A 27,649-nucleotide genomic window follows, 5' to 3' on the forward strand; every position below is an offset into this window, starting at 1 on the left:
AGATGTGACAATTTCCCGGCTCTGTCTGGGTTCGAAGTCTCAGTTCTGGTGCCTACTCTCGTTCGTGAATTGCTTAGCTGCTGATGAAATTGCTGGGATAGTTCCCAAAGTGGGTCCCTTTCTCTTCGCCCCATTGCAATTACCCACCTGGGTTGCCCACACCTGCCAGATCCACCTGCTTCTCTGTCCAGGGACCCTACAGCTGGGAAAGTGGGGATGAGAAGGATTCCTTGTTCCCACACTTGGGGAAAAGCGGAGGGCCCTGCCTACTGGCTGACTCCAGTCTCCAGGGGTCCCTGGGCAGTGTGGAAAGGGTTGGGCCCAAGGCCAGGGACCTTGCCCCCTGCCCACCCACGGAGTAAATTACTAGGGCTCAATGTTCCAGGTCTGAGTAGAAGAAGGGACTGGGGCAGCGGAGGCGACTGCTAAACCTCGGGAACGAGACAATAAGTTGTTGAAGTCTAGCGGAAGTAGTAACGCCGTAGCCAGCTGGATAGGGTTGTATCACCTCTTGTCCTGTCTAAATGTATTCAAATTCAGCTGCCTGAAAAAATGACCTGGTCTTTTTCTGCCAGTTTGCAACTTAAAGGGTCTTTGGTTGCTGCTTCCCTGAAACTCTTTTTTATTTTGGACTTCGCTGAGTGAATCTGGGCCTCCGTCAGAGGGTCTCTGGGTGTCGTCAAAGCGTGCCTTTCCTCTGTTTCTCGGGCTGGCGGGCTCCCTCCCCTCCCCGCCGCCTCCCCTCACTTCCTTGCTCTCGCTTCCTCCCTCCCTCTTGTGCCCAGGCTCTTGGCCCAGGTCCCTGAGCCCGGGCGGGTGCCAGTGGAGGACGCAGCAGGGGTGAGGTCACGTCTCCCGAGCCTCGCTCCACTGGCTTTTCAGAGGCTCGCCAGCAGCCGGCGGCTAGAGGTCCAGACCGCGGCGACTGTGCGCTCCGCTGCCCTTGCTGCGCCGCCGGCCTCGCCCATGTCTCAGTACGCCCCCAGCTCGGACTTCAAGACGGCTTTGGACAGCAGTCCCGAGGCCAACACTGAAGATGACAAGACCGAGGAGGACGTGCCCAGGCCCAAGAACTACCTGTGGCTCACCATTGTCTCGTGTTTTTGCCCTGCGTACCCCATCAACATCGTGGCTTTCGTCTTCTCCATCATGGTGAGTGGGTTAAGACTGGGAGCGGCCAGGGAGGGAGCATGGGGGGCATTGCGGCCCTCCTGGGGACTCAGTTTGCTCCCCACGGTTCCCTTCCTCAGGGCCCTGCGCACCCCGGTTTTTTTGTCCTCGGAATCTCCTCCTCACCTTTCTCGGGCTCTCGGAACTCGCCCCTCAATCAGCCGCACCTCCTCTCAGCTGCGCTCCTCGCAGTGTTCAGCCCTGACCAAGCCTCCCCCAGGACTGGCTTTCCGCTTCCTTCAAGCGCCCAGGGTGCACTCTCTCTCCAATCCGGGGAAATTCTGCCGTGGAGTTTGCGGCCTCTCTCCCTGCCTCCCCCGACATTTCTGGGCTCTCATCCGGTTCTTCTCAACCCGCTTCTTCAGAACCTCAAAGCGCGCCACCTGGGCAGGCAACTGCACGCCGCGTCCCCTGCGCGCGCAGGCGCTCTGTGCTCTCCCGCTGCGCCCGGCGCTCCGCTCTCCAGCGTGCTGGACCGGCTGGCCGTTTTAGCATCTAGTCGTTCTTCCCTTTGCTGCGCGCGGGACGTCCAGCGACTCCAGGGCCCACGATTTGGCACGTCCTCTCTGGGGCAACAGTCCCTTCTCGCTTCTTCCTTCTACTGACTCTCTCCAGCCCGTCTTTTCAGTGCGCCCGCTCTCTCCATGCCTTCCTGGAGTGCTCGCTCGCCTTTTACTCTTTCTACCCCGGCACGTCTTCGTTCTCACTTATTTGCTGTGCACGGGCCCTGACCCTCCCCTTGTCTTGCCGACCCCCAAGAGCTGCCGAGCACCCCTCCACCGCTCTGTCCTGCAACCTGGGCGCTCCTGGGAATGTGTCGGAGACTCTGCGCTCCCTGCAGCTCCATGCGCCCTTTGCGCGCTGGCCTCCCAGGTGGACAGACAGCGGTGCTTTGAGTCCGCCCTTCCGGAGCTCTCCGTGGCCCTCCTCAGCCCTGGTAGGAACTCCCAGGCGAACCCCACCGGGAGGGTGACGAGAGCCCGCGAGGTCCTCGCCTTATTGACTGGAGCAGCTGGCCAGGGGGTGGCGGCGGGGTGAGGTTCCCAGCGGAACTGTCCCGGGACAATCCCAGCCGCGAGCTTTCTCCCCAAGGGACCCACCTCCTCTGCAGTTAGATGACGGATCGCCCCAGCCCCAGCCCGGGAGACTCGGGGTTCACCTCCGGGAAGATCAACAGCTTCCACAGCCCCCTCCCACCCCACTCGAGTCCGCCCACACTTGCCCATGGGTGACACCACATTCGTTTCATGGGTACCCACAGAGGCCTGACGTACGCCCCCGCCGACTTTCCTTTTCCCCAGCCCCCTTGGTAGGTTCCATCCGCAGCAGCCTCCAAGCCGCTGGACGCACTACAGCCGGGGTTCAGACCACAGTTCGCCCACATGCCAGCTGTACGAATGTCCAGAAATCGCTGCACCTCTTAACCTCAGCCTCTCTGTCTGTAAAATGGGCATAATCGTAGCTGTGTTTTGAGCGGTTGTTGCATTGAGAAAATTGTAAAGACGCTCGAAACCGCGCCCAGCAAGGGGTTGCTAGATCAAGTGTCCTCCCCTGGGGCTTTCTTCAATCTGTTTAAAATCCAAACGCCCCGCAAGTTTTCTGCGCCGGCCCCTGCTGCCTTTTGCCCAAAGCAAAAGGCATCTCCACCTGATACACTGTTTCCCGTATTAATGTGCTTGCTGTCTGTGTCTCTCTCGTTGGAATGTAAGCTCGGTGAGGGCAGGGTATTTGTCGTGCTGTTGCTGTTTCCTCACCGAGAACAGATTCTGGCCGGTGGCAGATGCTCCATGAATAGGAAACGGATGCACGTATGAATGAATGGTGTTCATGGATCGCGACGTCTGCTTTTGCCCGAGCCAGAGCCCCGAGCCACCTGATCAGATTCCTTAGAAACCCAGCCCGCTTCCTCTCTTCCTTCCTCCCCCAGGATATCTGGTCTTGGTTTTTGTTGTTGTTGTTGTTGTTTGTTTGTGTTTGGTTTTGGTTTTGTTGGGGTTTTTTTTTGTTTTGTTTATTTCCCCCCAGCTTTGCTGGGGGCGGGGGGTGGGGGGGATTAGCAGCCCAGTTCTCCAGAGAGCAGCCGGGGTCTCTGGCTAGTGTTGGTGCCCATACAATATCCTGGTTTATAAACTAATCAGCAGCCAATTGACTCTCTTCCTAGTGTGTGTGTGCAGGAGGGGGGGGGCTGCCAGCAATCCTCCCACCCCCACCCCACTGATCTGAAATGAGCTCCAGCAGGTGATGACAGGTTGGACACTAATGATGCCACCTGGTGTGTCCGGGGGGACAAGAGCTGCATATGCTTTCAGAAGAAGCCGTTTGGGGACCCCCGCAGGCCCATTCCCACCCCACCCCCCAGCCTTTTAAAAACAGGTGTATAGCAGCAGACAGGTCTATTGCCAGAACAGGGACCCTGGAATCTGAAAGTTGGCCCTGAGCAAGTGCAGCTCTTTTCAAAGCTTAGGTCTCTTCATAAAGAAAGTGAGAGTGTGAAATTGTTTGGGTTTAGCCACCCTGCTGTGAGGATGAACCAAAGTCACGCCCCCACCGCGCCCTGTACTAGGTAAGTGCAAGCCACGTCCCCTATGGAAATAAACGGAACATCAAGGAAGCGGGACCAAATTCTAAAAAGAGCTTCCTTCCTCCTCCCCACTGCACCCCCTCTAAGGCATTGGAAGTGCTTCTCGGAGTAACAGGGGGCTGTGCGACCAGGTGTCTGCTTTCCTGAGGGTGTCTTGTGATGCTAGGTCCTGGCTCTTTTCCAGTCTCACCTGTCTGTGAGTTCTGATGAACTCAGGTACCCACCACCCATGGAGGCGTTTGGAAGTCTGTGGGGAGCACCTGTGGCGCCTCATGGGCTTGTGGCGCTCCTGGCGTTTTTTTGTGAAGGACCAAGAGTACCAATACCCCTCAGTGCTATAGACTGGCCCCCCACCCCCACTGAAGAACTGCCCTGCCCCCAACATCAACAGCAACCCAATATCAAGAAATGCTATGAGATAACGCAAACTGATAGAAACATAGACGTATGGAAAATATTGACAAGGCTCAAAATAACTAGTTCCCGGCATAAAAAGCCAACAATCTCAAAACAATCATTAGCATTATTTATTAAACCAAGCCTGAAAAGCCTTCTATGAAATGACAAAGTTGGAATAGGGACTCAGGAATAATAAAATCACCTTGGAAAATATATACCTGAGGGTCCTTCAAGCTGTGGGGTGTCTGTGATCTTTTCACCACCCCGGTCCTGGGGGCTGTGAATGGGAGCACACGCCATGCAGCGCGGCTGGTTGCACCGGGCCGTCGGTGGGCGGAGCACTGCCAGCAGCGGGATCGTGGGAGTCTCTACTTCTCCATGTGTTCAAAGTCTATTCGTTGAAAGTGCGCTTCACCAGTCATCAATGTCAGGGACACATATGTCCAGAATTTCCGCCCAAGCTGGGCCGCTGCTAGCCTGTGCTGCACGTGCCTGTGAATTTGAAAATAGCACCCCGCTCTCCATGCAAATGCAGTGCATCCCTGAGTACACACCTTGGAAAGCGGAGCCCAGGCCAGTTTTCAGGCCTTAGTCATCATGCTCCCAGGCTCTCTGGGTGCACCCCTGCTTATTGCTGTTTATCCCAAGTGAAAGGAACCTCGTGTTTACTGCACACCTACTATGTGCCAGGCTCCATCCCAGGCATTGGTGTACTCCCTTTACCTCTATCAAAGGGAGAGTAAGATCAGCAAGGTCTCTGCTCTCTGAGTCTGGAAGAGAAACGTTCCAGGCAAGTCGCAGGGCTGGAAAATTTAGCTTGAGTTCGCCGTCCATTGGTTTTGTAGCTTGAATTTGCTCCCTGACTCAGAAGACTGGAGCTGAGTCCATCGTGAGCTTCCTTTCTCAATGACATCATCTGATACACTCGTTTGCACGGCTGAACCAATCAGGTCACCATAAGTGTGGATACCAAATAGCCGATGACTTCTGGTTGGGTGATTGGTGGGACTTCTTTCATCGGTGCTTCTTCCTCACGCCTGCAGAACCCGTCCGTCTAGAGACCAACCACTGGAATTTAAATGCTTTTCTGCCCTTCGCTTTTTGTCACCTCACGCAACGGTCTCCATCTCTCTGAGGCTTGGTTGTTCAACCCTGTACAGTGGGTGTTGGGCTAGTGCCTCCTCGGGAACTGTGGCGGAGATCAAATGGTACAAGTTCAATGTTTTCATCTCACTGCCCAGCACATGGCTAGAGCTCAGTAAGTATTGGTGATGGTGATGGTGATGGTGATGGAGGAAGGGGAGAGGAGTGTATTTGAAGGATACAAGCCACTGTCTTTTCCAACAGCGGTTTTTGTTTTTACTGAGACGTACAGCTTTGATCAGAATAAAAGCAGTGACCAGTAAACACGTTACTGGAGTAGTGACTGTTGCAGCCTAGAGGTAAATGTTAATGCCAAACCGAAACATCTACAAATAAACTACAGTTGGGGTGAAGCATGGAGCATTGAACACACCTGTTCTTCCCCACTCCCTTCTGAAACCACACAAAATGACAGTGAATTTTTAAGGGTACGAATGCCCAAGGACAAATTAGGAGAACAAGAAAAGGGATGAGAAAGGTGAAAAAAATAGTGGAAGATAGGAAATGGCTAGTGGAGCCTTGACTAACTGTACAGAGTAAATAACACTGAAATGTAAATCCCGCAGAACTCTAGAAGGCTCAGAAATGGAAGGACCAACTGATACCGCCTCTGAAGGAAGGAATGAAGGGTAGGGCTGGAGAGAAAAGGGGCCTTCGAAAGTCTGTTTAAGAAGTCGTCCAACTACCAAAGATCACCCACCACCCCACGCAGTAGCACCTCCTTCCTCAACAGCCCCGATAGAAGACAGGAGACTTGCAATCTGCTGGGATTCGACAGAATGACTGGACACACCAAGCACGGCAGAGAGGCAAGCAAAGGCTCCACGCTGGAAAGGGGGCCAATGCAAAATCTGCCTGTTGAACAAAGGAACCCCTACCGCTGCCCCCACCTGACACCCTTACCCCGGCATCCAGGCAGGAGATCGGAGGATGCCTCTCCAAGGACCTGACTGTCCAGAACAACAGCCTACAGGTATGCACATTCAGTTCTCCAGAGAAACGATGAACGCACCCCAGGATGCCTGCCCGTCGACAAGCCCCATCCTCAAGAAGATTTTCAGTGTCTTGCTTTCAAATAGGAAGAGGTGGTCAGGGATTGGCAGACATTTGAGAAATTCTTCTAAAGCCCTGGCTGGTATAGCTCAGTGGATTGAGCGCGGGCCTGTGAACCACACGATCGCGGTTCGATTCCCAGTCAGGGCACATGCCTGGGTTGCAGGTCAGTTCCCGGCAGGGGCCAGTTCCCAGCAGGGGATGCACGAGAAGCAACCATACATTGATGTTTCTCTTCCTCTCTCCTTCCCTTCCCCTCTAAAGATAAATAAATAAATATTAAAAAAAAAAAATTTAAAAAAAAAAAAAAAAAAAAAGAAATTCTTCTAAATCCAGAGACCTGTGGCTTAGGAAAGAAATGAAGTGTAAGGAAAGGAATAATGGGAAAAGTAAAAGAAAATGTCAAGAATAGATTATTAACACTCGGAGAAATAAGAAACTATGTTGTGTCCACAAAATAAGAATAGATTGGAAAGAAATAAAACAGAGAATAAACATAGAACTCTTGCGAATTAAAATAGGAGGGTGATTTTAAAAAAATAGTGGAAGGATTGGAAGTTAAAGTTGAGGGACCCTCAAGGAAGTAATACAAAAATCAAAAAGATGGAAAATAGCCCTGGCTAATGTGGTTCAGTGGACTGAGTGCCAGACTGTAACTCTAGGGGTCGCTGGTTCGATTCCCAGTCAGGGCCTGGGTGGCAGGCCAGGTCCCCCAGTGGAGGCGGGGGAGGGGGGGGTGTGGCGCTCTCCAGAGGCAACCATACATCGACGTTTCCCTCTCTTTCTCCCTCCCTTCCCCTCTCTAAAAATAAATAAATAAAACCTTTAAAAGAGATGGAAAATATAAAAGCAACTCACCTGTCCCTTGACAAATGAATGGAAAAATAAAATGTGTATACATACAATGGAATAATATTGGCCTTTAAAAGAAATTCTGCCACATACTACAACATAGATAGATGAACCTTGAAGACATTATGCTAAGTGAAATAGGCTAGTCATAAAAGGAAAAACATTGTACAATCCCACTTATAGGAGGGACCCAGAGTAGTGAAATTCCCAGAGACAGAAATGGCATGGGGGTCGCCAGGGTTTGGAGAGAGGGGGGAGTGGGGAGCGAGTGGCTAACGGGTGTGGCCTCAGTTGGGGAAGAGGGGAATTTCCCTCTGGAGGTGGATGGTGGTGCCGGCTGCCCGGCAGCGTGAATGTGCTGAGTGCCACTGAGCTGTACCGGTAGAAATGGTTAAAATGGTACATTTTATGTTACGTATATTTTATCACAATAAAAAAAAAATAGAGGAAACAAATATCCCCCCCCACAAAGATAGAAACAGTCAAGAAAAATTAAGAATAATTCCAAGAAATCCAACATCTAATCGGAAGACAAAAAAAATTTTGAAGAGAGGAAATCAGCAAATAATAATTTGGGGAAAATTTCCAGAACTGAACATGGGTGTTTCCCGATTAAAATGGTCCCACAAAACCCAGTTAAATGAATGAAATGAGATGTGCATCACAGCACGTCATGGTGAATTTCAGGTATTTAGGATAAAATTTCTCTCCAAACCCACCAACTTTCCAGGAGAAACATGCCACAGATGGACTCATAATGGCTTTGGAATCCTCATCGGTTATGCTGAAAACTATACAGTAGTGAAAGAATGACTTAAACATCCTAAAGAAAAATTATGGCCAGCTTTGATTTTAAACCCATCCAAACAAAAAATAAAAGTACCTGCCCTAGACCTTTTCTCAGAAAGCTATGGGAGGATGTGCTCCCCCAAAATGAGGGAGTAAGTCAAGGAAGACAAAGACCCAGGATCTGGAAAAAAGTAACCCAACACAGAAAAGAGGTGAAGAGAAGCCCCCCTCAAAACAAGGCAGTGGGCCTCATAAGCCCACAGAAAATGCAGCTGATCGTGGACAGTTGGTCTAAAACCATTGTCCAAATCCACTGCAAGGTCGTGGACTGGCACAGTTAGCCACAGCCCTGCCTGAGCAGGGCCACACCTGCTCTGGAAGACAAGGTCTGTGGTCCAAAAGAAAATAAATACCCAGAGGACGGAAGACAGGCCACACTGGGTGTTCTTCCACCTGACCCGGGGTGCTCATCCCTCAGAGCTGTATGTTTCAAGTAGATTTCAATTAGGTTTCAAGGGGAGATTTTTTTTTTCCCAGGGGACAGGGCCGAACTTAGAAATCACAAGCTTGGGCCCAGGCAGCTGACCCAGGAGGCTGAACACCATTCATAAGTTGGAGCTCTAAATACTGCCAACCATTGGTCTCTGTGTGGCTTCTCTCAACCCTCTCCAGCTCTTTCCACATGATTGTGAGCTAAGAAATGGGCTACTGAAATCATGGATCCCTATGACATTTCTCTTTTTTTTAAGATTTTATTTCTTTATCTTTAGAGGGGAAGGGAAGGACAGAGGGAGAGAAACATCATTGTATGGTTGCCTCTCATGGGTCCCCTGCCGGGAACTGGCCCGCAACCCAGGCATGTGCCCTGACTAGGAATCGAACTGCGATCCTCTGGTTCACAGGCCCGCGCTCAATCCACTGAGCTACACCAGCCAGGGCCCTATGACTTATTGCTTATGAGTTCCTGTCCTCAAAGCTCTGAAGAGCAATAAGATGGCCCCAGAAGATAAAGACCTCACCTGAAGTGTGCGCGGTTGGTATCTGTTCTAGATGCCCATAGATTTTACAGATGTTGCCCAAGCAGCCTTTGCTACGTTGACTACTTTAAAATTTTTCCCCACTGTGTGGCAGAGGGTGGCCACCGACATTTGGTGTTTGGGAATCTAGAATTTAAACTGTTGTTGGAGGTTTTCAGTCCTAGATTGTTGGAGGTACAGCCTATGTCTATTTTAGGATGCTAATCTGTGAGTTCCTAGAAGAGAAAATACACTGTAAACGTCATTTTAATTGACTGATAAAATGATATCATGGTTTTGTCACAGCATAGTCTGGGAGATATGGATAAAACAAGATTGGCCACTAGTGGGTGGTTGTTGAAGCTGGTTATGGAAATACGGGGATTTATTACATTACTCTATTTTTTGTATGTTTGAAAATTTCCATAACAGAAAGGAAAAGAAAGAAAAAAAGTCCAGCCAGAACTTCCCTCCCAAAGTCATTAAATGCTGCCCTGGTAACAAAACAGCAGCTATTAAATGAGTTGGCAAAACAGGCCACGGGTGAGGTGGACTTTGTAATTAATTAATAAGCAAACTGTTTCTGGCTTAAAATGTGTGAATTTTAATGATGCTTTCAAAAAGTCATGAAGGGGAGCCAGCCAAGTAGGATGACTCACATCCTACAGCACTATTTCTCAAACTTTAGCCACTTGAGGATCTTTTAAAATTGTAGATGTCACTCCCCTTTCAAAGCTCAACTGGAAAAAATCACCTCCTCCATAAAGCCTTCCTTGATTGCCCTCTTTCCCATACCCTAGATTGTCCCCCACTAAACTCTACACAGATTCTTTCTGGAGCTTTTTCTCTTTTCTTGGAGCTCTTTTAGTTCCTTCCATTGTTAGCCTCAGTGCCTAACCCAGTGCCAGGTACATGGTTCATATTGTATGTAACAAATATCTGATGGATGAAAGAACAAATGGCCACAGAGGTCTAAGTTCGCTCCTACTTTTACCTCTGAGGATTTCCCTCCATCCCCACCTATGTTCCCCATTTCTGCTAAAACTTTTTTGGAAAATATCCAACAGACCCAGGTTCATCCCAAGGTCATTGAGAGGCTGAGCAAGGCTTAGTTCCCAGGGGCAATATTGCTGGCTGGCCTGGAGCTCACCAACACCCTCACACTGCAGACCAAAGTGTCCACGTTTGGCAACGGGCTCTATTCTCAACTAGTTAGTGCAGGGCATGACACTCTCTGGTTCAAAGCCTTTTCGAAACCGGGCTTCTCAGATGGGCTACTCAGACAGCTCTTTCTGCCTGATGTTAACAAGTTTTACCAAGAAGGGGGCAGAGAACAGGGAGGTGAAACTGACAAGTCAGCCCTGGCTGGTGTGGCTCAGTGGACTGAGTACTAACCTGGGAACCAAAGGGTCACCGGTTCGATTCCCAGTCAGGACACATGCCTGCGTTGCAGGCCAGGTTCCCAGTAGGGGGCGTGTGTGAGGCAACCACACATTGATGTTTCCCTCTCTTTATCTTTCCCTTCCCCTCTCTAAAAATACATAAATAAAATCTTTTTTAAAAATAAAGAAATTGAAAAGTCAAATGCTACATAAAAGCAAGCTGTTTGCTCTCCTTTGGGGCCTATTGAAGCCTCTGGCCAACCACGGTGCCCTGTGCAAGGTGCCTTCACTCAGCACGCTGCCCAGGATCCTTCGGTCCTAGGACGAACACACCAGAGATCACACTTTGGGCAACACTGTTGTCACTGCTTCATTGGTTCTCACTTTGTATAAGCTGAGGAGTCCTGTTGATGCAGGGGTATTGCAGGGAGTTGCGCCCTGACACTCTGGCCTTGTAGGCCTACCTGTCCCCTTCCCTCCTGCATTGGTCTTTGTCATGGGTCTCTCTAGCCAGATTTTACTGTTCTTCCTCCCTCATTCTTTTGCACCTACAGATGAAATCCAGGAATTTGTTTTCGTGTTCCCTGTAGCCTTTATATCATCTCTCCCATCCCCCAAAGTGAAGGAGATCTATATTTAACTCTCTCTCGATAACTTCATTTGTTCTTTATTCCGGACAATTCTGATAGTGCAGCACTGCCCTTATATTATTAGTAGTAGTAGTATTATTTATTTGCCTGTATGTCTTTACATCTCAAAGCATTTTCACAGTTTCACTGGTTCCTTGCAAAATACCAGCAAGCTATGCAAAAACGCTATTCTCCCATTTATTCATGAGAAGATGAGGCACAAAAAGGTAACACTAGGGGACATAATCCAACATGACAGTCCCCGCCATGGAGTTACGGTCTACCCTGTTGGAGCATTATAATCAGACCACTGTGCCTTGCTTTTTGATAGGGGACACGGCTTAGATGCTCTGCAAGCTTTCTCTTTTAATAGACCTGACCCATCGATATAAGAAGCCTCACACAATACCTTCAATCATGCCTGGCAGAATTCCTCTCTGGTGTTTTGGCTTTAATGAGAGACAGGCAAAAGGACAATTCTTGCTTTGCCCTTGAAGATATTTATGGGGAGAAACAGCCCAGAATCCCAGGAAGGGGACAGACAGGCATGAATGAGTGAATGAATGAATGAATGAATGAACGGTGATGATGGGGCAGGTCCATCTTCTGATCTGCAAGCCTGATCTATGAACGCCCAATACTACCTTTAGGCACTAAAACTCCAGAGCAGGCAAAATCTAAGCAAGAAATCCCCAAATCACCTGAAAGCTCAGTTGTTATTACTAAATATTTATTAAGTGCCAACGTTCATCAAGCAATTTTGAGGCAACCTGCTATCTAGGAGTTTGCAAAGTAAGACATATCGATCTCTCTAGATTCCTTACACCTGGACGAAAGTATCTCAGACTCTGTGTAGGCATCGAGGTAAGCCTACACAGGTGTGTGAGTGTGTGAGAGGGAGAGGAACAGAGGCAGAGAGAGAGGGACACACACACACACACATACACACAAACACAGAAAAAGAGAAAAAGCTCACTGACTTCCCAGTGGCCAAATACACGCATGTCGCAGAGAAAAAGGCATGATACAGATGAAGATGACTTTGAGAGATGTTTTGAAGAAAAAAAAAGGCAACATGTTCTAAAATTAGGATTTTAGTATTGACAACTCAATAGATCAAAATACTGGCATATTGATGGTAGAAGATGGAAATTCTAAAGTAACAGAAATAAACCTAGGGAACATGCAAGAAAGATTAGACCTCATTTCTAGTCAGAAGTAAGGATGTTTCCAAAGGTGATAAAACAGAAAAAAAAAGTCTTAAGGAAGAAGGAAGGGGCTGGTAAATAAGTGAATTCTTCTCCATCTCGAAGGGCGATTCTCGCTCTAAATCACGTTCTTAACGGGCTGACAGGGTCGGCTCTATAGTCGAAGCAGATACTGTTTTATTCTGATGTTTTGTTCTAGTTCTGAAAATCTTTAAGGACAGATAAACTGCAGCTTAGTACAGTGCTGGCCACAAAGTAAATGCTTGGAAAATGTCAGAAGTTGTATTATTTTTATTACACTTTTACCAGGTTTTCACCTAAGCATAAACTCACCTCTTCTGATATAAGCCCACTGGTTGTTTTTTTTAATTGAAATATAATTGACACGTAATGTTGTGTCAGATTTTAAGGTGCACAGCATGTGGATTTGATACAGACTCACTGCAATGTGACTGCCACGGTCACATTAGCTGACACCTCTACCATGTCACGAAATTATTTCTTTTTTGCGGTGGGAGTGGTCTGCGACCTAGTCCGTGGGGTCTTTGGTGTTGAGAAGTTTGAGGTTTATACCACAGGACTGTTGATTAGAATCGCTGTGCTCTGCATTAGTTCTCCAGGACTTCCTTATCTCCTCTTTGAGGTTTGTACCCTTGAACAGCATCTCCCCAATCCTTCTCTTCCCCAGCCCCTGGTCACCAACAGCGTATTCTGTCGTTCTAAGCTTGGCTCTTGAGAATTCACATAAGTGATACCATACACAATGTGTCTTTTTCCGTCTCACTCATCTTACTTGGCACGATGTCACCAAGGTCCATCCATGTTGCTGCAAACGGCAGGATTCCCCTCTTTCTCACCGCTGAGTCCTATTCCACTGTGTCCGTGTGTGTGCGTGTGTGTGTGTGTGTGTGCGCGCGCACCCTGCCTTCTTTACCCAGTCATCCACACTTGCATCCAGATCTTGGCTATTACGAAAATAAACAGGAGGGTGCATCTATCTCTCTAAGATCGGTTTTCATTTCCTTTGGCCAGACACCCAGCAGTGGGATTTCTGGATCCCGTGGCAGTTCTATTTTTAATGTTTTGAGGAACCTCCATACTGTTTTCCGTAGTTAAGCCTCGTTTTTTGTTCTGTCTCAACCCCAAAGAGGGCACCTGATGCCCTTGAGATAAGTTCTTCATACTTTTGAAGGACATGTGGCTCCTAATATTGTCCCTTGAGCCACATTATCTCCGTGGTATCTACCAACAGAAAGAAATGACAGACCCTGGAGAGAGGGTCTCCGTCACTTCAAACATCCCCAGATCCCCCGCAAGAAACTTCTTCCACATTTGTGTTGGGCTGTGGCAAAGCCCAAGGCCCATTTGAAATGACAAGGAAGACAGAGGAGGCAGGGAGTGTGGCGAGTCAACATTTCTTTGCTTGACCAAAGGCAGAGAAAGCCCGAGTCCCCAGCCTTCTCTTCCACTGATGGCCGTCCTTGGCTCCTGCCGCCATTGTACAAAGCTGGCTCTCCAGTTCAAAGAGAAAATCTGGAAGGGGGACTTCAGATGAGGGGGGAGAGCTTTAAGCCAACAGGAAGAAACGTCACTTGAGCACGCTCAGTCCCTTCACAGAAGGTGCCCCAGCACCTGGGAAACTCTACCACCGTGTCTCGTGGGTAGAAAGCAGGCATGGGGGTGGGGTTCTCCCACATTCATTCATTCATGCGAGAATTTTTGAGCACTTACTATATTCCCAACACTGTAGTGATCCCGTAGATAAATATGAGCTTTATACAGCTGCCAACCGGGGCACCCGTTTGCTAAATGGCTCTCAGTTAGAAGCGGCCTGTATGTTGGGTCAGCAGATTTACCGCTCTTCCTCCCCTCAAGAATTCTGAACCATTAAGAAATGAGACACAGGGAACCAGCAGATGAGCTCTTTGGGGAGTGTGGCTTCGGATCTGTAGCCAAAGGGATCCATTCTCCCTCACACTGGGCAGACTTACCCACCCCTCCTTGGGCAGCGCCAGGCAACCACAGCCTTCGCCAGCTTATCGAATGGGACTGGCCCCAGCTCTCTGGAAACTTAAGCACAAGTGCAGGGAAGAAAGACCATATAAACAGGGAAATGTGAGAGAGGACTGGTGGGGCAGGTGGTGGAGAAGGGATTCTACTCTTAAAACTGTGATTGGCAAAAGGTGACGGATAAGAACAAACCAGCCGTGGGAAGATCTGGTCTGAGCCAAGACATGCAAAGGCCCTGGGGTAGAATAAGCTCGGTGTATTCCAGGGACAAATGCTACGACATCTATGTCATCTACTTAAAATGGACGTAACTGTCCCAGGAAGGAATCCCAGAACAGGCCACCAAATAGAAGGCTCGGGCTGTTACCCATGGGGGTCATGCAAGAGCTCTTAACAGACCATTACTTTTGCCCTGGTCTCAAGCCAACCTGCTGCCACATTTAGCACAAATGCGTGGTTTATTTTTACTTCCACCCTCATTCCAAACTACAACAATTACTCAATGCTCATGTGGTCACTGAAGAAGCAGGATCTCCTTTTGCCTGGGTCCCAGTTTCCCTAGGTATCGATGACCTGTGAGTTTGCACGGGGCTTAGAGCAATAAACCACAGCACAGGCTTCGCTGGTTCTCGTCCCTCCTCACAAAAGTCAAATTCCTTTCTGTGTCTCTAGGGGGCACTTCTCTCATGCTCACACAGAAGTCTGGTCTGCTGACTGTTAGCAGGGCCGGCCGCTGCTTCTGGCAGGCCCTGGGGTAACCTGGCGGCTCCTGAGCCCGGCCACTGCCTGTTGTCCGGCCCCACCGACTTCTCTGGGTTCCACCAATGGCCCCCTGAGGCCCGCAAGGGGCAAAAGCTCTGCCTCTGGGTCTTGCTTCTTGAAAAAAAATACAGAACCGTGTACAACTTAGTACTTTTTAGTATAGTCACAAGATTGTATCATCATCACCACTATTTAATCCCAAGGAATTTTCATCACCCCGAAAGAAATCTCAAGCTCATTAGCAGTCACTCCCCAACCTCCCATCCTCCCAGCAATGTCTAATCTACTTTCTGGGTCTATGAATTGACCAATTCTTGGCTTTTCACGTAAGCGGAATAACATGTTATGTGATCTTTTGTGTTTCACTTCTTTCCCTTAGCATAACGATTTCAAGGTGCATCTGTGTTGTGGCGTGTACCAGTACTTCATTCCTTTTTAAGGCCGAGTAATTTTCCACTGAATGGAGAGACCATGTTTTGCTTTTTCATTCAATTGTTGATGGGCACTTAGGTTTATTCCTTTTTTTTGCTATTATAAATAATGCTGCTATTAGCATTCATGTACAAGTAATGAAAGTGTACGGGGTTACTCTGGGTTTCTCCTTGGAAGTGTAGATGCCACAAGTAGCCTTACCCATGGGCAGCCCCTTTGCTGAGAACCAGAGGAGGAAAGGAATTCATAACAAGACTCACGGGGAGAGAAGAGCCCACAGTTGATACTGAAGGAGGTTTTCCATCTCCTTTTCAAGCCGAACACGGTTCCATTCCTGGGATCACTCAACGTCTCCCTTGTGAGCCCCAGAGAGAGGGCGGTTTGCAGAGAGGAGGGTCCCATACAAGATGCCAGCCTGGCATCAGGTGATGAAGGCTGGACAGGATTCGCCCACGGCAGGCACTGCACCCACATGCCCCTCGGTCAGCTCGGCTGCTCGGTCACAAACAGCTCAAGTGGCCCGGGGACCCTGCCTCTAACCTGTGTTCGTGGGCAGAGCACACAGAGACATGGCACCGTGGGCTGCTCCTCCCACTTCGGTGGGGGCTGCTGCTGAGAGTGGGAAACCCGCTTTCCATCCACACAGCCAGGAGGATGGAGGGAGTTTTTCACTGTTTTTTCCTCCAGTGAGAGCAACACAAGTGCATGGCCACGACTAATCTCAAAACTGGGTTTTCCAAGGTAGCACAGTAGGGTGGTAACCACTTTAGGAAGGTCTGACTCCACATAGCTTTACGCTGGATGCTGAGCTCAGAACCTGGGGTGCTCAGGTTCGATGCACCAGCTTTGACTGGGAAGCCTCTAAAACAAAGGGGACTCAAACTTGGGTCCCCAAAGATTTCGCTCCATAAGTGGCAGAGTCTGATCACCTACGATTCTGATAAGCAGCCCAGAGGACTCAATGGCACCCCACGGGTCTCAAGCTTTTGACGAAGAACAAGACAGGTCGTGACAATTCACAATTAAAGCTAACATTCTTTGAGCACATGCGTTGTGCTGGGCCAACNTGCTCAGGTTCGATGCACCAGCTTTGACTGGGAAGCCTCTAAAACAAAGGGGACTCAAACTTGGGTCCCCAAAGATTTCGCTCCATAAGTGGCAGAGTCTGATCACCTACGATTCTGATAAGCAGCCCAGAGGACTCAATGGCACCCCACGGGTCTCAAGCTTTTGACGAAGAACAAGACAGGTCGTGACAATTCACAATAAAAGCTAACATTCATTGAGCACACACATTGTGCTGGGCCAACGCTGACCACTCTGCCTGCATTAATTCACTGGCTCCCCCACCCACCCCCGATGTGAAGAAGGTGCTATTACCATATTGTCCCCAATTTACAGATGGGGACACTGAGGCTTAGGAAGCTGGGTAACTTGCTCTGATTCTCCCAGCCAGTAAGACGCGGGTTTGAACTCAGATCTCTCCGAGTTCAGAGCCCGGGCTGTTACACACTTCCTTGGGATAAATCTTAAGGGGGTGAGCACAGCAAACTTGCAGGACACCAAGGAGAGTTGCCAAAGGTGTTCAATCCTGAGACGCTTTAAATAAGTAAATAAACACGGTGGCGACCCAGGTGCCCATCAGTGCAGCAGTGGGGAAGGATGCGTGGTACGGGCACACATTCGGCCTTTGAAAGGAAGGAAATTCTGCCGCTTGCAACAGCAGGGATGAACCTTGAAGGCATGATGCTCCATGTAATAAGCCAGGCACACAAGTCAAGTAGCGCCTGCTCCCACTTACATGAGGACCTAGAGTCGTCTGTTCCACGGGGGGCAGACAGCAGGGTGTGGACTGCCGGGGACTCGGGGAGGGCGGACCGGGCAGTCAGAGCCCAGCGGATACAGAGTGTTAGTTCGAGGCGATGGATGACGGTGATGGCCGCGCAGCACGGTGAATGAACTTAACGCCGCTGACCTCCACTCAGAAAGAGTTAAAATGGTGCATCTTATGTTATGTGTATTTAAAAAAACCACCAGATGTCTGGTCCCCACACTGGTTAAATCAGAGTCTTTCCAGGACGCGGCCCAGCGATCTACATTAAAATGATAATAATAATAATAACAACAACGATAACAATAACGGCCAGGTGTCTGGAATGAGCACCCGGGGCTGAGGAGTCAGGAGTCAGGCCTCGGAAAAGGGAGTCCTCCGTCCTGGCAAGTCCCTCGCGTCACTGCAGGTTCCGGCTCGCCCATCCCCGCAAGAGGGCTGAAATCAAATCCTCTCCATGGCTGAGTCCCCTGGCCTGTTGCTGACAAAGGTGGCCCGGGTCCAAGAATTAATGGAAAGTTCTGGAAGCAGAAAGCTCTGTGGTATACTGGGTGTTTCTCTGGCTCGTAATTGACTGCCTACGCCTAACCCCCACTTAACAGTCCAGGAAAGGGAGTGATTGCTACTCAAGGGCTGTGATTTCGGGGGGAAGAACACAGGTTCCCACTGAGACCGACAAGGCACGGCACTGATGGAGTCAAGTCCCTCCGCCCATCCCTCCTGAATGCGCATGTCCAGTCTTCAGGCTGCAGCCCAGCTTTGGGGGCATTCTCCACAGTGGGGGTCATTATAAGAGAGAAGAACGGCATCTGGCCTTCAGCTCAGCAGCAAGCCTTCTCTGGGCACCTCCCCTTTGCCTGGCACTGGGTTCGATTCCAGGGAAACCCCGAGAGGCCCTGAACAAACTCACGATCCATAGGGAAACAGACATACTCATTCAGCCAGTGCCTCCTGAGCTCCTACAATGGACCAGACACTGTTCGAAGTACTGGCAACAAGAGCAATATTTAAAATGTTTACGAGTTTGGCTGGGGCTCAGAATCAGGAAGGATGCTCCGCTGGGCCCAGTGGTAACCCTGAAGTTGCTGGACCGCAGAGAGGTCTGGGGAAATTCAGAGGAGGGGCCACGGTGTCCGGGCCACTGTGAGGGCCGGGGGCTGTTTACCAGGCAGTACGCAATATTTCAACGTTTTAACATCTGGGAAAGCCATACGAGTAGGTACCAGGTGAAGGACAGCTTGGCTTGGGCATTAGAGGTGAATGGTTCAGCCGAAGTCCCTGACCTCATGGATCTTCCTTCTAGTGCAGGGAAAGGAAAACCTTTCCCATCGTGGACCAAACAAATATTTTAGGCCTTGCCTAAATAAATGTGACTATGTGCCAATAAAACTTTATTTATAAAAACAGCAGGCTGAATGTGGCCCACGGGCCATAGTTTACAAACCCTTGTTCTAGCGGATGACCCAGTACACACATTTATCCTTTCATCACACAAACATTTATCACGCATCCTGTCCGTGACAGATACTGCTCTGGGCACTGGTACGCTATGCTGAACAAGGCCGTGGGGCCTGCCTACCTAGCACGTACACCCCAACGGGAGAGGCGAAGCCGATCATTTTAATAGGCTATGGTAAACACTAAGATGGAAGTAATCAGAAAATCCAGAAGGGGAAGTTAACACAGCCTGAGAGTTCAGGGAAGGAGGAGGAGTTCACCTCCTGGAGGAGGTGGTGCCTGCTCCAATCAGCCTGAAAAGCACTTGTCTTTCCCTGCGGGTTGTCTGTCACCACTCATTCTTCCCTTGTGTCCCCCAGTCTCTGAACAGCTACAACAATGGAGACATTGATGGATCCAAGCGGCTCGGGAGGAATGCCAAGTGGGTGGCCATCGCCTCCATCATTATTGGCCTTCTCATTATCGGTATTTCCTGTGTAGTACACTTCCTAAAGAGGTGAGTGGGTCTTGTTGAATCCCTCCCAATATAAGTCGGCTTTCCTTGAGTGCTCATTGGAATCTATTAGGATAGGTTGGGTCGTTCTCTGGTAGTGGACAATCCCAGACAAAAGCGTTTTCATTTTTGCTTCACTGTGAGTACATGGGCCACGGAGGTCAGGGAAGGGACTCTCCTCCACACAGTCATTCAGGGCCCCATGCTACCCAAAGCTCCCTGCTACTACAGCTGCTCTGAGTAGAAGGGGGGTCAACAACTTTTCTATAAAGGGCCAGATAGTAAATATTTTAGGCCTTGAGGGCCATGTGGTCTCTGTCACCATCTCCGTTGCCAGCTACGTAACTCTGCCATTTGAGCACAAAAGCAGCCACTTACAATATGCGAATGGATGGGTGTGGCTGTGTTCAACAAAACTTTATTTACAAAAACACGTGGTTGGCCTGCGGACCCCCGTTTTCCAACCTCTGGTCTGGAATATGAGGCCTCCTCGGGCTAAGACGGGGAGAGAAGACCCGAGAATCGCACATGGGTTCTCACTGGCTCAGCCCTGGAGTGACAAATGTCACTTGTGGCTAAAACAAGTCACAGTTCTGCCTGACTGTAAAAGAGTGGGACCTGAGGGAGACTATTCGGGATTCTTGCCGGTTCTGCCTTACCGCCTGCTCCGCTAACTGATGTCCTGCCCGGTTTTGCACTCAGCCAGCCTAACTGTTCTCCGAGGGCAGAGGGTCACCATGCAGTTTTGGTGTCGCCCGATGAGCTCTCACCTCATTGGCGGAGATGGATGCTGTTGCTGTTCCCCTCTGGATTTGGACAGATTTATTCTGGAGCCTGGCCAGCCGAGAGGGGCTCCACCCACTGGAATCAAGGACATGTTCCACGAGAGGTCTGACAGGGGCAAGGTCATGTGATGAACAGCCGGGCCTCCGAAACCAGAGGCCCACACCCCTCTCTGTCTCCCTGCACAACTCCTGGAAAGGCAGATAAGAACTCCCAGAAACCCTTTAGCTTTTCTGCCAGAGTAGCACGGTTACTCCCATACCATTTCCCACAAGCTGAGAAGGTCAGCCTGTTTGGCGTGACTTTTGGAAGGGTCGACGGGGGAGTGAGGGAGGAAGCGGACACCCTTTAGCCTTCCGGATCAACCAGCCCAACCTCGATGACCAAGCATGGAGTGGATGTCACAGGTCAACTTCCTACGGGACGAGCCAGATCCAGGAGCAATCAGGGGCGACTGGATGGAGGAGGAGGTGCCACGAAGGAAAGAACAGAGGCCCTGGGCCACAGCGGGGCTGAAAGGACACTAAAGCATTAAAGGAATCTCAAGGGTTCTTGCCTGCAAGATGGCACATGGATGATGCTGGCCTGCAGAGGAGACAGTGGGGAACAGGTGTGAACACACCCCACGTTGTTCTGTGAGGAAGGCATAACCTGCTGTGTGTGCGAGAGCCTAGAGCTGCAGGAAGTGGGGTTAGTGGCACGGGTTTGGCACCCGACTTCCCGGGTGCACGTTCCCCCTCCACCACTCCCTTACTGTGCGACCTTCCGCCATCTGCTTAGGGTCCCTCCACCTCAGTTTCTCCCTCTGCAGAGTGGGAATTATAGTAGTGCCCATTCAATAGAGCTCCTGGGAAGGCAGGGGAGATGACCTGCAAAATGTGGACAGCTGGGTGTCCACAGCTGTTCCTTAGTTGGTACATAAAAGCATGCAAACTATTTATTAATCCTATTATTTCGACTGTTATCATCATGACTGAGAGAGGCCCTGAGAACTTCAGAGGCCACTAAACGGAGTTCAAGGCTTTGGTCACAGGAGCCAAAGTCAAAGGATGGTGTTCCAGGGGAACAGGCCAGGGCTTGGCCTGACTCCCAGGGACTTCTGAAAATATATACTGCCCAGATCAGTGTTAGAGCTAGGTGGGTTATAATCGTAGCAGCTGATCCTGACATAGAACTTATCATACCCCAGGCACTCTCCAAGCCCTTACACGAATCACTCCTCATTGGCTCCTCACAGCAACCCTCTAAGGTATTTTCATCCCCATTTCACAGACGAAGAAAATGAGGCTCAGAGAAGTGAAGAAATCAAAGATTTGCCTGACGCCTCACAGCTAAATAGTGGAAAAGGCAGAATTTAAACCTGGGGTTCTGGTTCTGGAAACTGTGCTCACCACGCAGTCCCTAATCCAATGTAAGCCTTCCAGTGCGCTCCAGAGCCACGGCCAGTCAAGGGCACTGACTGTGGGGCTACCTCCAGAATTGATTTATATGGAGGGAAATGGTGAGGTTTCAACCTATAGAACAATACAGGGCATGTCAGAGCCAAGGGCACCAAAATCAGAAGACCCCGGAGTTAGGCAGGGAGCATACACAAATGAAGCAGCCTGGTTGTGGGACAATCGGGGGGGTGGGGCACAGTGAATTAGCACCATTTGAAGGGAGCAACCACCCCTCTGCTCCAGCTAATTGTTACCACTGAGAATGCAGGCTCCATGGGTCCATTTTTTCAAGGCATTGGAAAGCTGGGTTTTCATTTCCAATCTCCTGACGTTGAGATGGGGATGACCAACTCACACTGCTTAAATACATGGTGAGGGGCAAAGGCATACAACACCCACGTCAGCAGCCTGGGGCATATCATATTGCAGGTCTCTGGTGGACAGTCTGGCTTTCAAAGATCGTTTTGCCCACCAGACACTGCCAAGGAGCTTCACAAAGGACCAGGAAGTCTTCATGCATCGGGACTTTCTCCATTCTTCATACAAATATATTTCTGTCTGGAGACAAGGCCCCGAGGCGTGTGCTGTGACGGAAGTTTTGTTAGTTCTAAAACATCAGGGTGAGTGCCCTCTGTGCCCCTCCTCCCTGAGATGCAGTGCACGGTGGTGACGGCATGGTCTCCAGCACCGGTCTGACCAGGACTTAAATCCCCTGGCTCCGCTGCAACCTCTGTGCCTCAGTTTCCCTGTCTACGGAGTGAGGGCAGAATTGCTTCCCTATCTGTACGGCCAGTTTCCTTTCGGATCAATCCATTTCCCTCCATGATATCAAAGAACACAAAAATGTCTTCCACGCTTAGAATCCATGAAGAAGCTCAAAGATTTAAAGGCTGTGAGTGTTGGGCGGGGAAGCGGTGGAGGTGTGGGAAGCACCGAGGAGGGCGAGATTAGAGAATGGAACCAATTCTATCTTCCACTTAGACCAACAGCGAGGCCAATTTCTCCGTCATCCTTTGAAATAAAATGTCCCAGCCACGGGAGAAATTGCTTGGCAAGACGGAATTACAAGGCAGAGGTTCCCAAGCCTGGGGCTGCCTAACAGTCACCTGGGGAGGTTTTGGGAGATGCTGACATCCAAGCGTCATCATGTCCACAGATTCCAACTTGCTTTGCCAGAAGTGGGGTCCGAGATTCCGCACTTTCCAGCTCCCCACTCCCACCCAGGAACTTAGATACAGGTGGTCAGCAGAACAACCGTCTTTTGCCAAACCCCGGCACCCTCCCTCCCTCCTCAATGCAAAAGGAAGAAGGCACCATCTGTTGCCGGCCATTAACGGAGTGGTCAGTTTTCATTCCATCAGCAAACTCATCATCCTAATAATGCGTTGCATCTAACTCCGCGCCCAGGAAGGGGGCAGGTTCCTGCCTGGAGACGTACCCATAGGGAGGCTCTTTCTAACAGTCTGAAAAGGCAGGAAGGACTGGCCCAGCCCAGACATAAGACAAAAAGCCTTCAACATGTGAGTTCTCTGAGTTCCATTTCAAAAACTGTCTGAAGTAAGCTACTGCCTTTTTAAAAATTGTGAAGTCCTGTCTTTAAAAAAAAATTGTTCTTTATGCACATCAGCGAAACTGTAACCAGTCTCAAGGTCCCTGCCTTCTATTTTATTTTTTATTGTTTTTTAAGATTTTATTTATTTATTTTTAGAGAGAGGGGAAGGGAGGGAGAAAGAGAGGGAGAGAAACAGCAATGCATGGTTGCCTCTCGTGTGCCCCCTAATGGGGACCTGGCCTGCAACCCATGCCTGTGTCCTAACTGGGAATCGAACTGGCGACTCCTTGGTTTGCAGGCCAGAGCTCAATCCACTGAGCCACACCAGCCAGGGCAGGTCGCTGCCTTTTAAAAATGATTTTTTTATACTTATCAAAAAACAAAAACCAAAACAAAAAACCATACCCAATCTCTTCTTCCACAAATGACCAAAATCCCAGGTAGCTTATTTTCTCAGGGCAGCATGGTCTTTACCCAAACTCACAAAACGGTCTCATTCACCCCAATTTTACAGGACATCTCTGTAGGCCACGTGGTGTTTGTGGAGCCAAGAAAAGGCAGTTTTGTGCCGTCAGATCCAGAAGAGCTGTGAATCGCTGAACCAAAATACCCAACCGTTTCAGACAGAATGCTGGGCTGACAGAAGACAGCCCGTGCATTGGAAACGTTCGTTTGTCATTCTGAGAAATTAGGCCTTCACGCTCTGAGTTTTCCAAAAGGAGTCAGACAAACCCGAAGTCTCTCAAAGTCAGAAACTGCCCTGCACTCGGGTTGCTAAAGAAAGTGGAGAAACGAATCCCACCGAGGTGAAACCTGTAAATGTTGCGGAAATCTGTGTATCAGCCCTAATCGTTCACGTGCCCGGCCTCAGTCAGCATGTCCTCAGGTCTGACTTTCTGCTGGCGCCTTGGGCATTCAAGCAAGGTTGGCTTACTCCTGTCATGTTTCTCAAAGCCTCAGAGCCACCTGTGACAGATTCAGCCAACACTCTTGGGGAAATGCAGATTCCTAGGCCACGATCAAGACCCTGAGTGGCTCTGAACTATACATTATCATGAACATAACCCCCCCCTAAATAGTTCTAAGTATTCCAAGGCTGTAGGACCCCTGTTCTAAGGGCTTTGCGTTTAATGAAGAGCATTCTTGCCTGAGTGGGCACGTGCTACAAAATAGGACATTTTTACATGTACCTAAGACGCCTGGAAGAAGCTTCCTATGCTCCCTAGAGAGTTTACACACCTCCCGAGTTTCTCCTTCCTTCTCTCCTCGTGGGCAGGTTCATGGTCACATGTCTGATGCTCAGTGAAGTGCAGTGGAGCTTCCGTGGCAGCAAAAACAGTTGGCCATGACAAGGCTTGGGTGTGAGGGAGACAAGGGTTGTCCACCACAAAGACGACCAGTGACATTTCGTGAAGCTCCGTCTCACTCGGGGGTTAGGTTATCATGTCAGGGCACGTGGTGGACTTGGCGTAAAATCGAAATTGATCTTAGAAGCATTCACAGGAGGGTACCCTGTTAGCGTCTCACACACCAAATCTCGATCACCCGCCCCGCCCCCCCACCTCCCAGCCCGTTAATGTTCCCTCCAGTGTTGGAGGACGTGCCGTCCCTCAGCTTGCGCCTCACTGGAGCCACACTCCAAGCGGACAGTGAAGGAACGGGGCTCACACACCCATCCCTGCTCATGAGCACTGAGCCAGACGGGGCCAGAATCTCCAGCTGCATCTAAACAGTTGCTTTTTTTCCCTTCTGGAGCAACATGAACAGTTGATTTGCCATAAGTTAAACCCATATAACGCACCTCCACTGAACCTCCATCTGTGTTGCTCTTGTAGGTACCTAACGAACCAGGCACTTCCCCTCTGGGTCTTAAAAACGCTTGTCGTTCTTAGAAGTAAGAGCCTTCTGGTGCCAAGGTTTCCATTAAGGAAGAACTTGACTTCCAAACAAGGTTAAGGGTCCCAGCACTGCCTCCCACCGCCAGGCACAGAATACACAGATATCAACCCATTCTGCACTGGTTAAGCTTCTGCCTTACAAACAGACTGGAATGAGTCCTCTCTTAATTGCACTGGGATTGGAAGGAAGCGTATATATATCAAGGTGGACAAGAAGGTGACCTTTTTACAAAATCACAAAAACCAATTCATCTTTTTCCCTGTGCTATTGACTAGAGTAAGGCCTTCTGTGAATTATTTTGCACAGATGTGTCTTCAGGGAATGTCTGTGATTCCATGCTGGGAAATGGGGCATATTGACTATTTCCAGAAGGTCAGAGGGCCATTCTCTGTTGGTTTAGATAAACTGAGGTACAGACGAGTCACACTAAATCATCACCAACAAAGGAAAGATTTTTGCTGTGAAAAGAATGTGAGCTGGTGGACAAGGACAAAGAAATCAGAATAAACACGAAAAAGATGTTCGACCTCACTGGTAACCAGGGAAACGCACACTAAAGTAACAATGAAACACTGTACTTCTTTTGTCTGCCCGATCGAAACAATTTAAAAGACGGATGATACCAAGGTTGACAAGAGTGTGAAGAATTGGATACTGTTGGTGGAGGGGTAAATTGGGACAGACTTTGGACCTCAGTTCCGATGTATCCATTAAACTTGAAAATCCCTGTGCTTTCCAGCCCAGCAAGTCTACTTCTCAGTAACCACCCCAGACACAGGTGCACAAAAAGGCATGGGAAACAGTCATTCTCTTCCCTGAGCTTCACATCAGAACGGCCAGGAGAGCTTTAAAAAACACCAATGCCCAGAGCCCACCCTGGACCGGTCAAATCAGAATCTCCAGTGATCGGGCTCTCGGATGATTGCCACGTGCAGCCAGGGTGAGAACCAAGGATGTGCAATGGTGGCCGCTGCATCTGCGTTTGAAACAGTGGGAACCTCGGAACGACCTAAATGTCCATCAGTGGGGAAAGGGTTCGATATGCAGCGGTTTACTTGTAGGGTGGATTACACACCGTCGTTCAAACATGGAACTCTCTTCCTTACTGGATAAGACTCCACATGATCCCTGTCCCAGCACTCTCCCCTCACTCCTCCACTTCAGCAACAGTGAATTCCCCTCTCTTCCTCAAGCAACACAAAGAGGCCCCTGCCACAGGGCCTTTGCACTTGCGGGTTCCTCTGCCTAGGGTTTATTTCCTCCTGAAATCCACATGGCCTGTTCCCATCTCTGCTCCGGGTGCTTGCTCCTATGTTGCTTTAGCGGAGAGGGTAACCCAGACCAACCTTGCTAAAACGGCACCCACCGCCCTCTCTCCTGCCCTCTGTCCGCTTCTCCAGCTTGACTTTTCTTCCGAGTGCCATCCCCTTGGAAATTATACATTTAATTTATATATTTAATATATAAATGCATTTATATATTTAATATACCATTCAATATATATATTTGTTATAAATTTATAAATTACTATATAAATATATATGTAATGTACAATTATATACTATATATAGTTATGTAATGCATATCCTATATAATTTGTATGTTATCACATACATTTATATATAATCATATATATTTTTATGGTCTGTTTCCTCCTACTGGAATGAAAACTCCGGGAACATTTTCATTTCTGCCATTGCCCATAGTAACAGAACATAACCCTTCGGGGCGCTTACTGTGAAGCTGGGGTTCAAATCCAGATTCTGCTTCTAAGTAGCCATGTGCCCTTTGAACCTGCCTGTGCCTCAGTCGTCTCACCTATAAAATGGGGATAACACAGTTCCTATCTCACAGGGCTGGGAAGGTTAAACCGTGTAAAGCACGGGGGCCGGCGCACGGTTCTCAATGTGTAACTGTTGGGTGGTGGTATTATCACCAATCTAGGGCAGCACCTGGCATGTAAACACTGATTGGATAAATGAATAAGTTACACACAAAGACACACAGAAAGAGCGCGATCCCATTTATGTAAATACACCCACAAGATGAATTTCTGAGGGCATATTTATGGGTTTAAATGCAGAGGGGAAAATGCCTACAAGAGGCGCACCAAATGCTAACAGTGCTACCAACCCTTAAGGAGGAGACTCAGAAATGCTCACGGGCATTTTGTTGCATGAGCCACGTGTAGAATAAGATACGTTTCCAAACACCGTCTGTTTCCCCAAAGTGCTCAGACTCCAAAGGGTGCGGTTCCGCTCGCCCACGTCAGCACTCAGAGAATCAGAGTCATGGCTGGGGGGGAAAGGAAGCCCTGGGCGAGGGCCCTGGTCCTGCCCTCTTTCTCTTTCTCACTCTGTCTGTTTGCACCACACAGCAGCGCCTGAGCAGCCGGCAGCTGGCCGAGCACGGAGGCCGGACCTCATCCACACGCACCCCGATGGAGTTGCTGAGGAACGAATCCCTGCCTTCTGACTGTGAGATCTCCTCCTCCAGGACTCTCCAGGGGCAGGTCCCTGGCCACCGAACTTTAAAAAGAGAGTCCAACATGCAGGGAAACCAAGCCGCCCAGCCAGGTCAGCCAGAATCATTGACTTTTTTTTTTTTTTTTAAGAAAAAAAATCGAGTCTCACTGTTTCTGTTTAGCAAAAGCCATCGCGTCCATTCCTCTCCTCTGGAAATGAGCCTCAACAAATCTCATTACTTTTAAGGGGTGGGGGACGGGGCGTTCCAGATTTGGGGTGGGGAGGGAGTTTCTAAGAGTGACA

General features: G+C 49.4%; 1 protein-coding gene across 2 annotated transcripts; it reads left to right on the forward strand.

Moving 5' to 3' along the window:
- The first annotated feature begins 873 nt into the window (after nucleotides 1-873).
- TMEM233 (transmembrane protein 233) lies at nucleotides 874-27,614 on the forward strand. 2 transcript variants are annotated; one of them, XM_037052219.1, is made up of 3 exons: nucleotides 874-1,152; nucleotides 19,075-19,211; nucleotides 27,259-27,614. In XM_037052219.1, exons 1-3 carry the CDS (start codon nucleotides 967-969, stop codon nucleotides 27,266-27,268), a joined length of 333 nt encoding a protein of 110 aa, XP_036908114.1. In that variant the 5' UTR covers nucleotides 874-966; the 3' UTR covers nucleotides 27,269-27,614. The 2 variants fall into 2 exon arrangements, with proteins under 2 accessions (XP_036908114.1, XP_036908113.1); XM_037052218.1 differs by lacking the exon at nucleotides 27,259-27,614 and adding an exon at nucleotides 23,497-23,630.
- Nucleotides 27,615-27,649: the final 35 nt, after the last annotated feature.

This window comes from Sturnira hondurensis, unplaced genomic scaffold (genome assembly GCF_014824575.4).
Source record: "Sturnira hondurensis isolate 20B ecotype Veracruz unplaced genomic scaffold, ASM1482457v3 Scaffold0007406, whole genome shotgun sequence".
Classification (NCBI taxonomy): Eukaryota; Metazoa; Chordata; class Mammalia; order Chiroptera; family Phyllostomidae; genus Sturnira; species Sturnira hondurensis.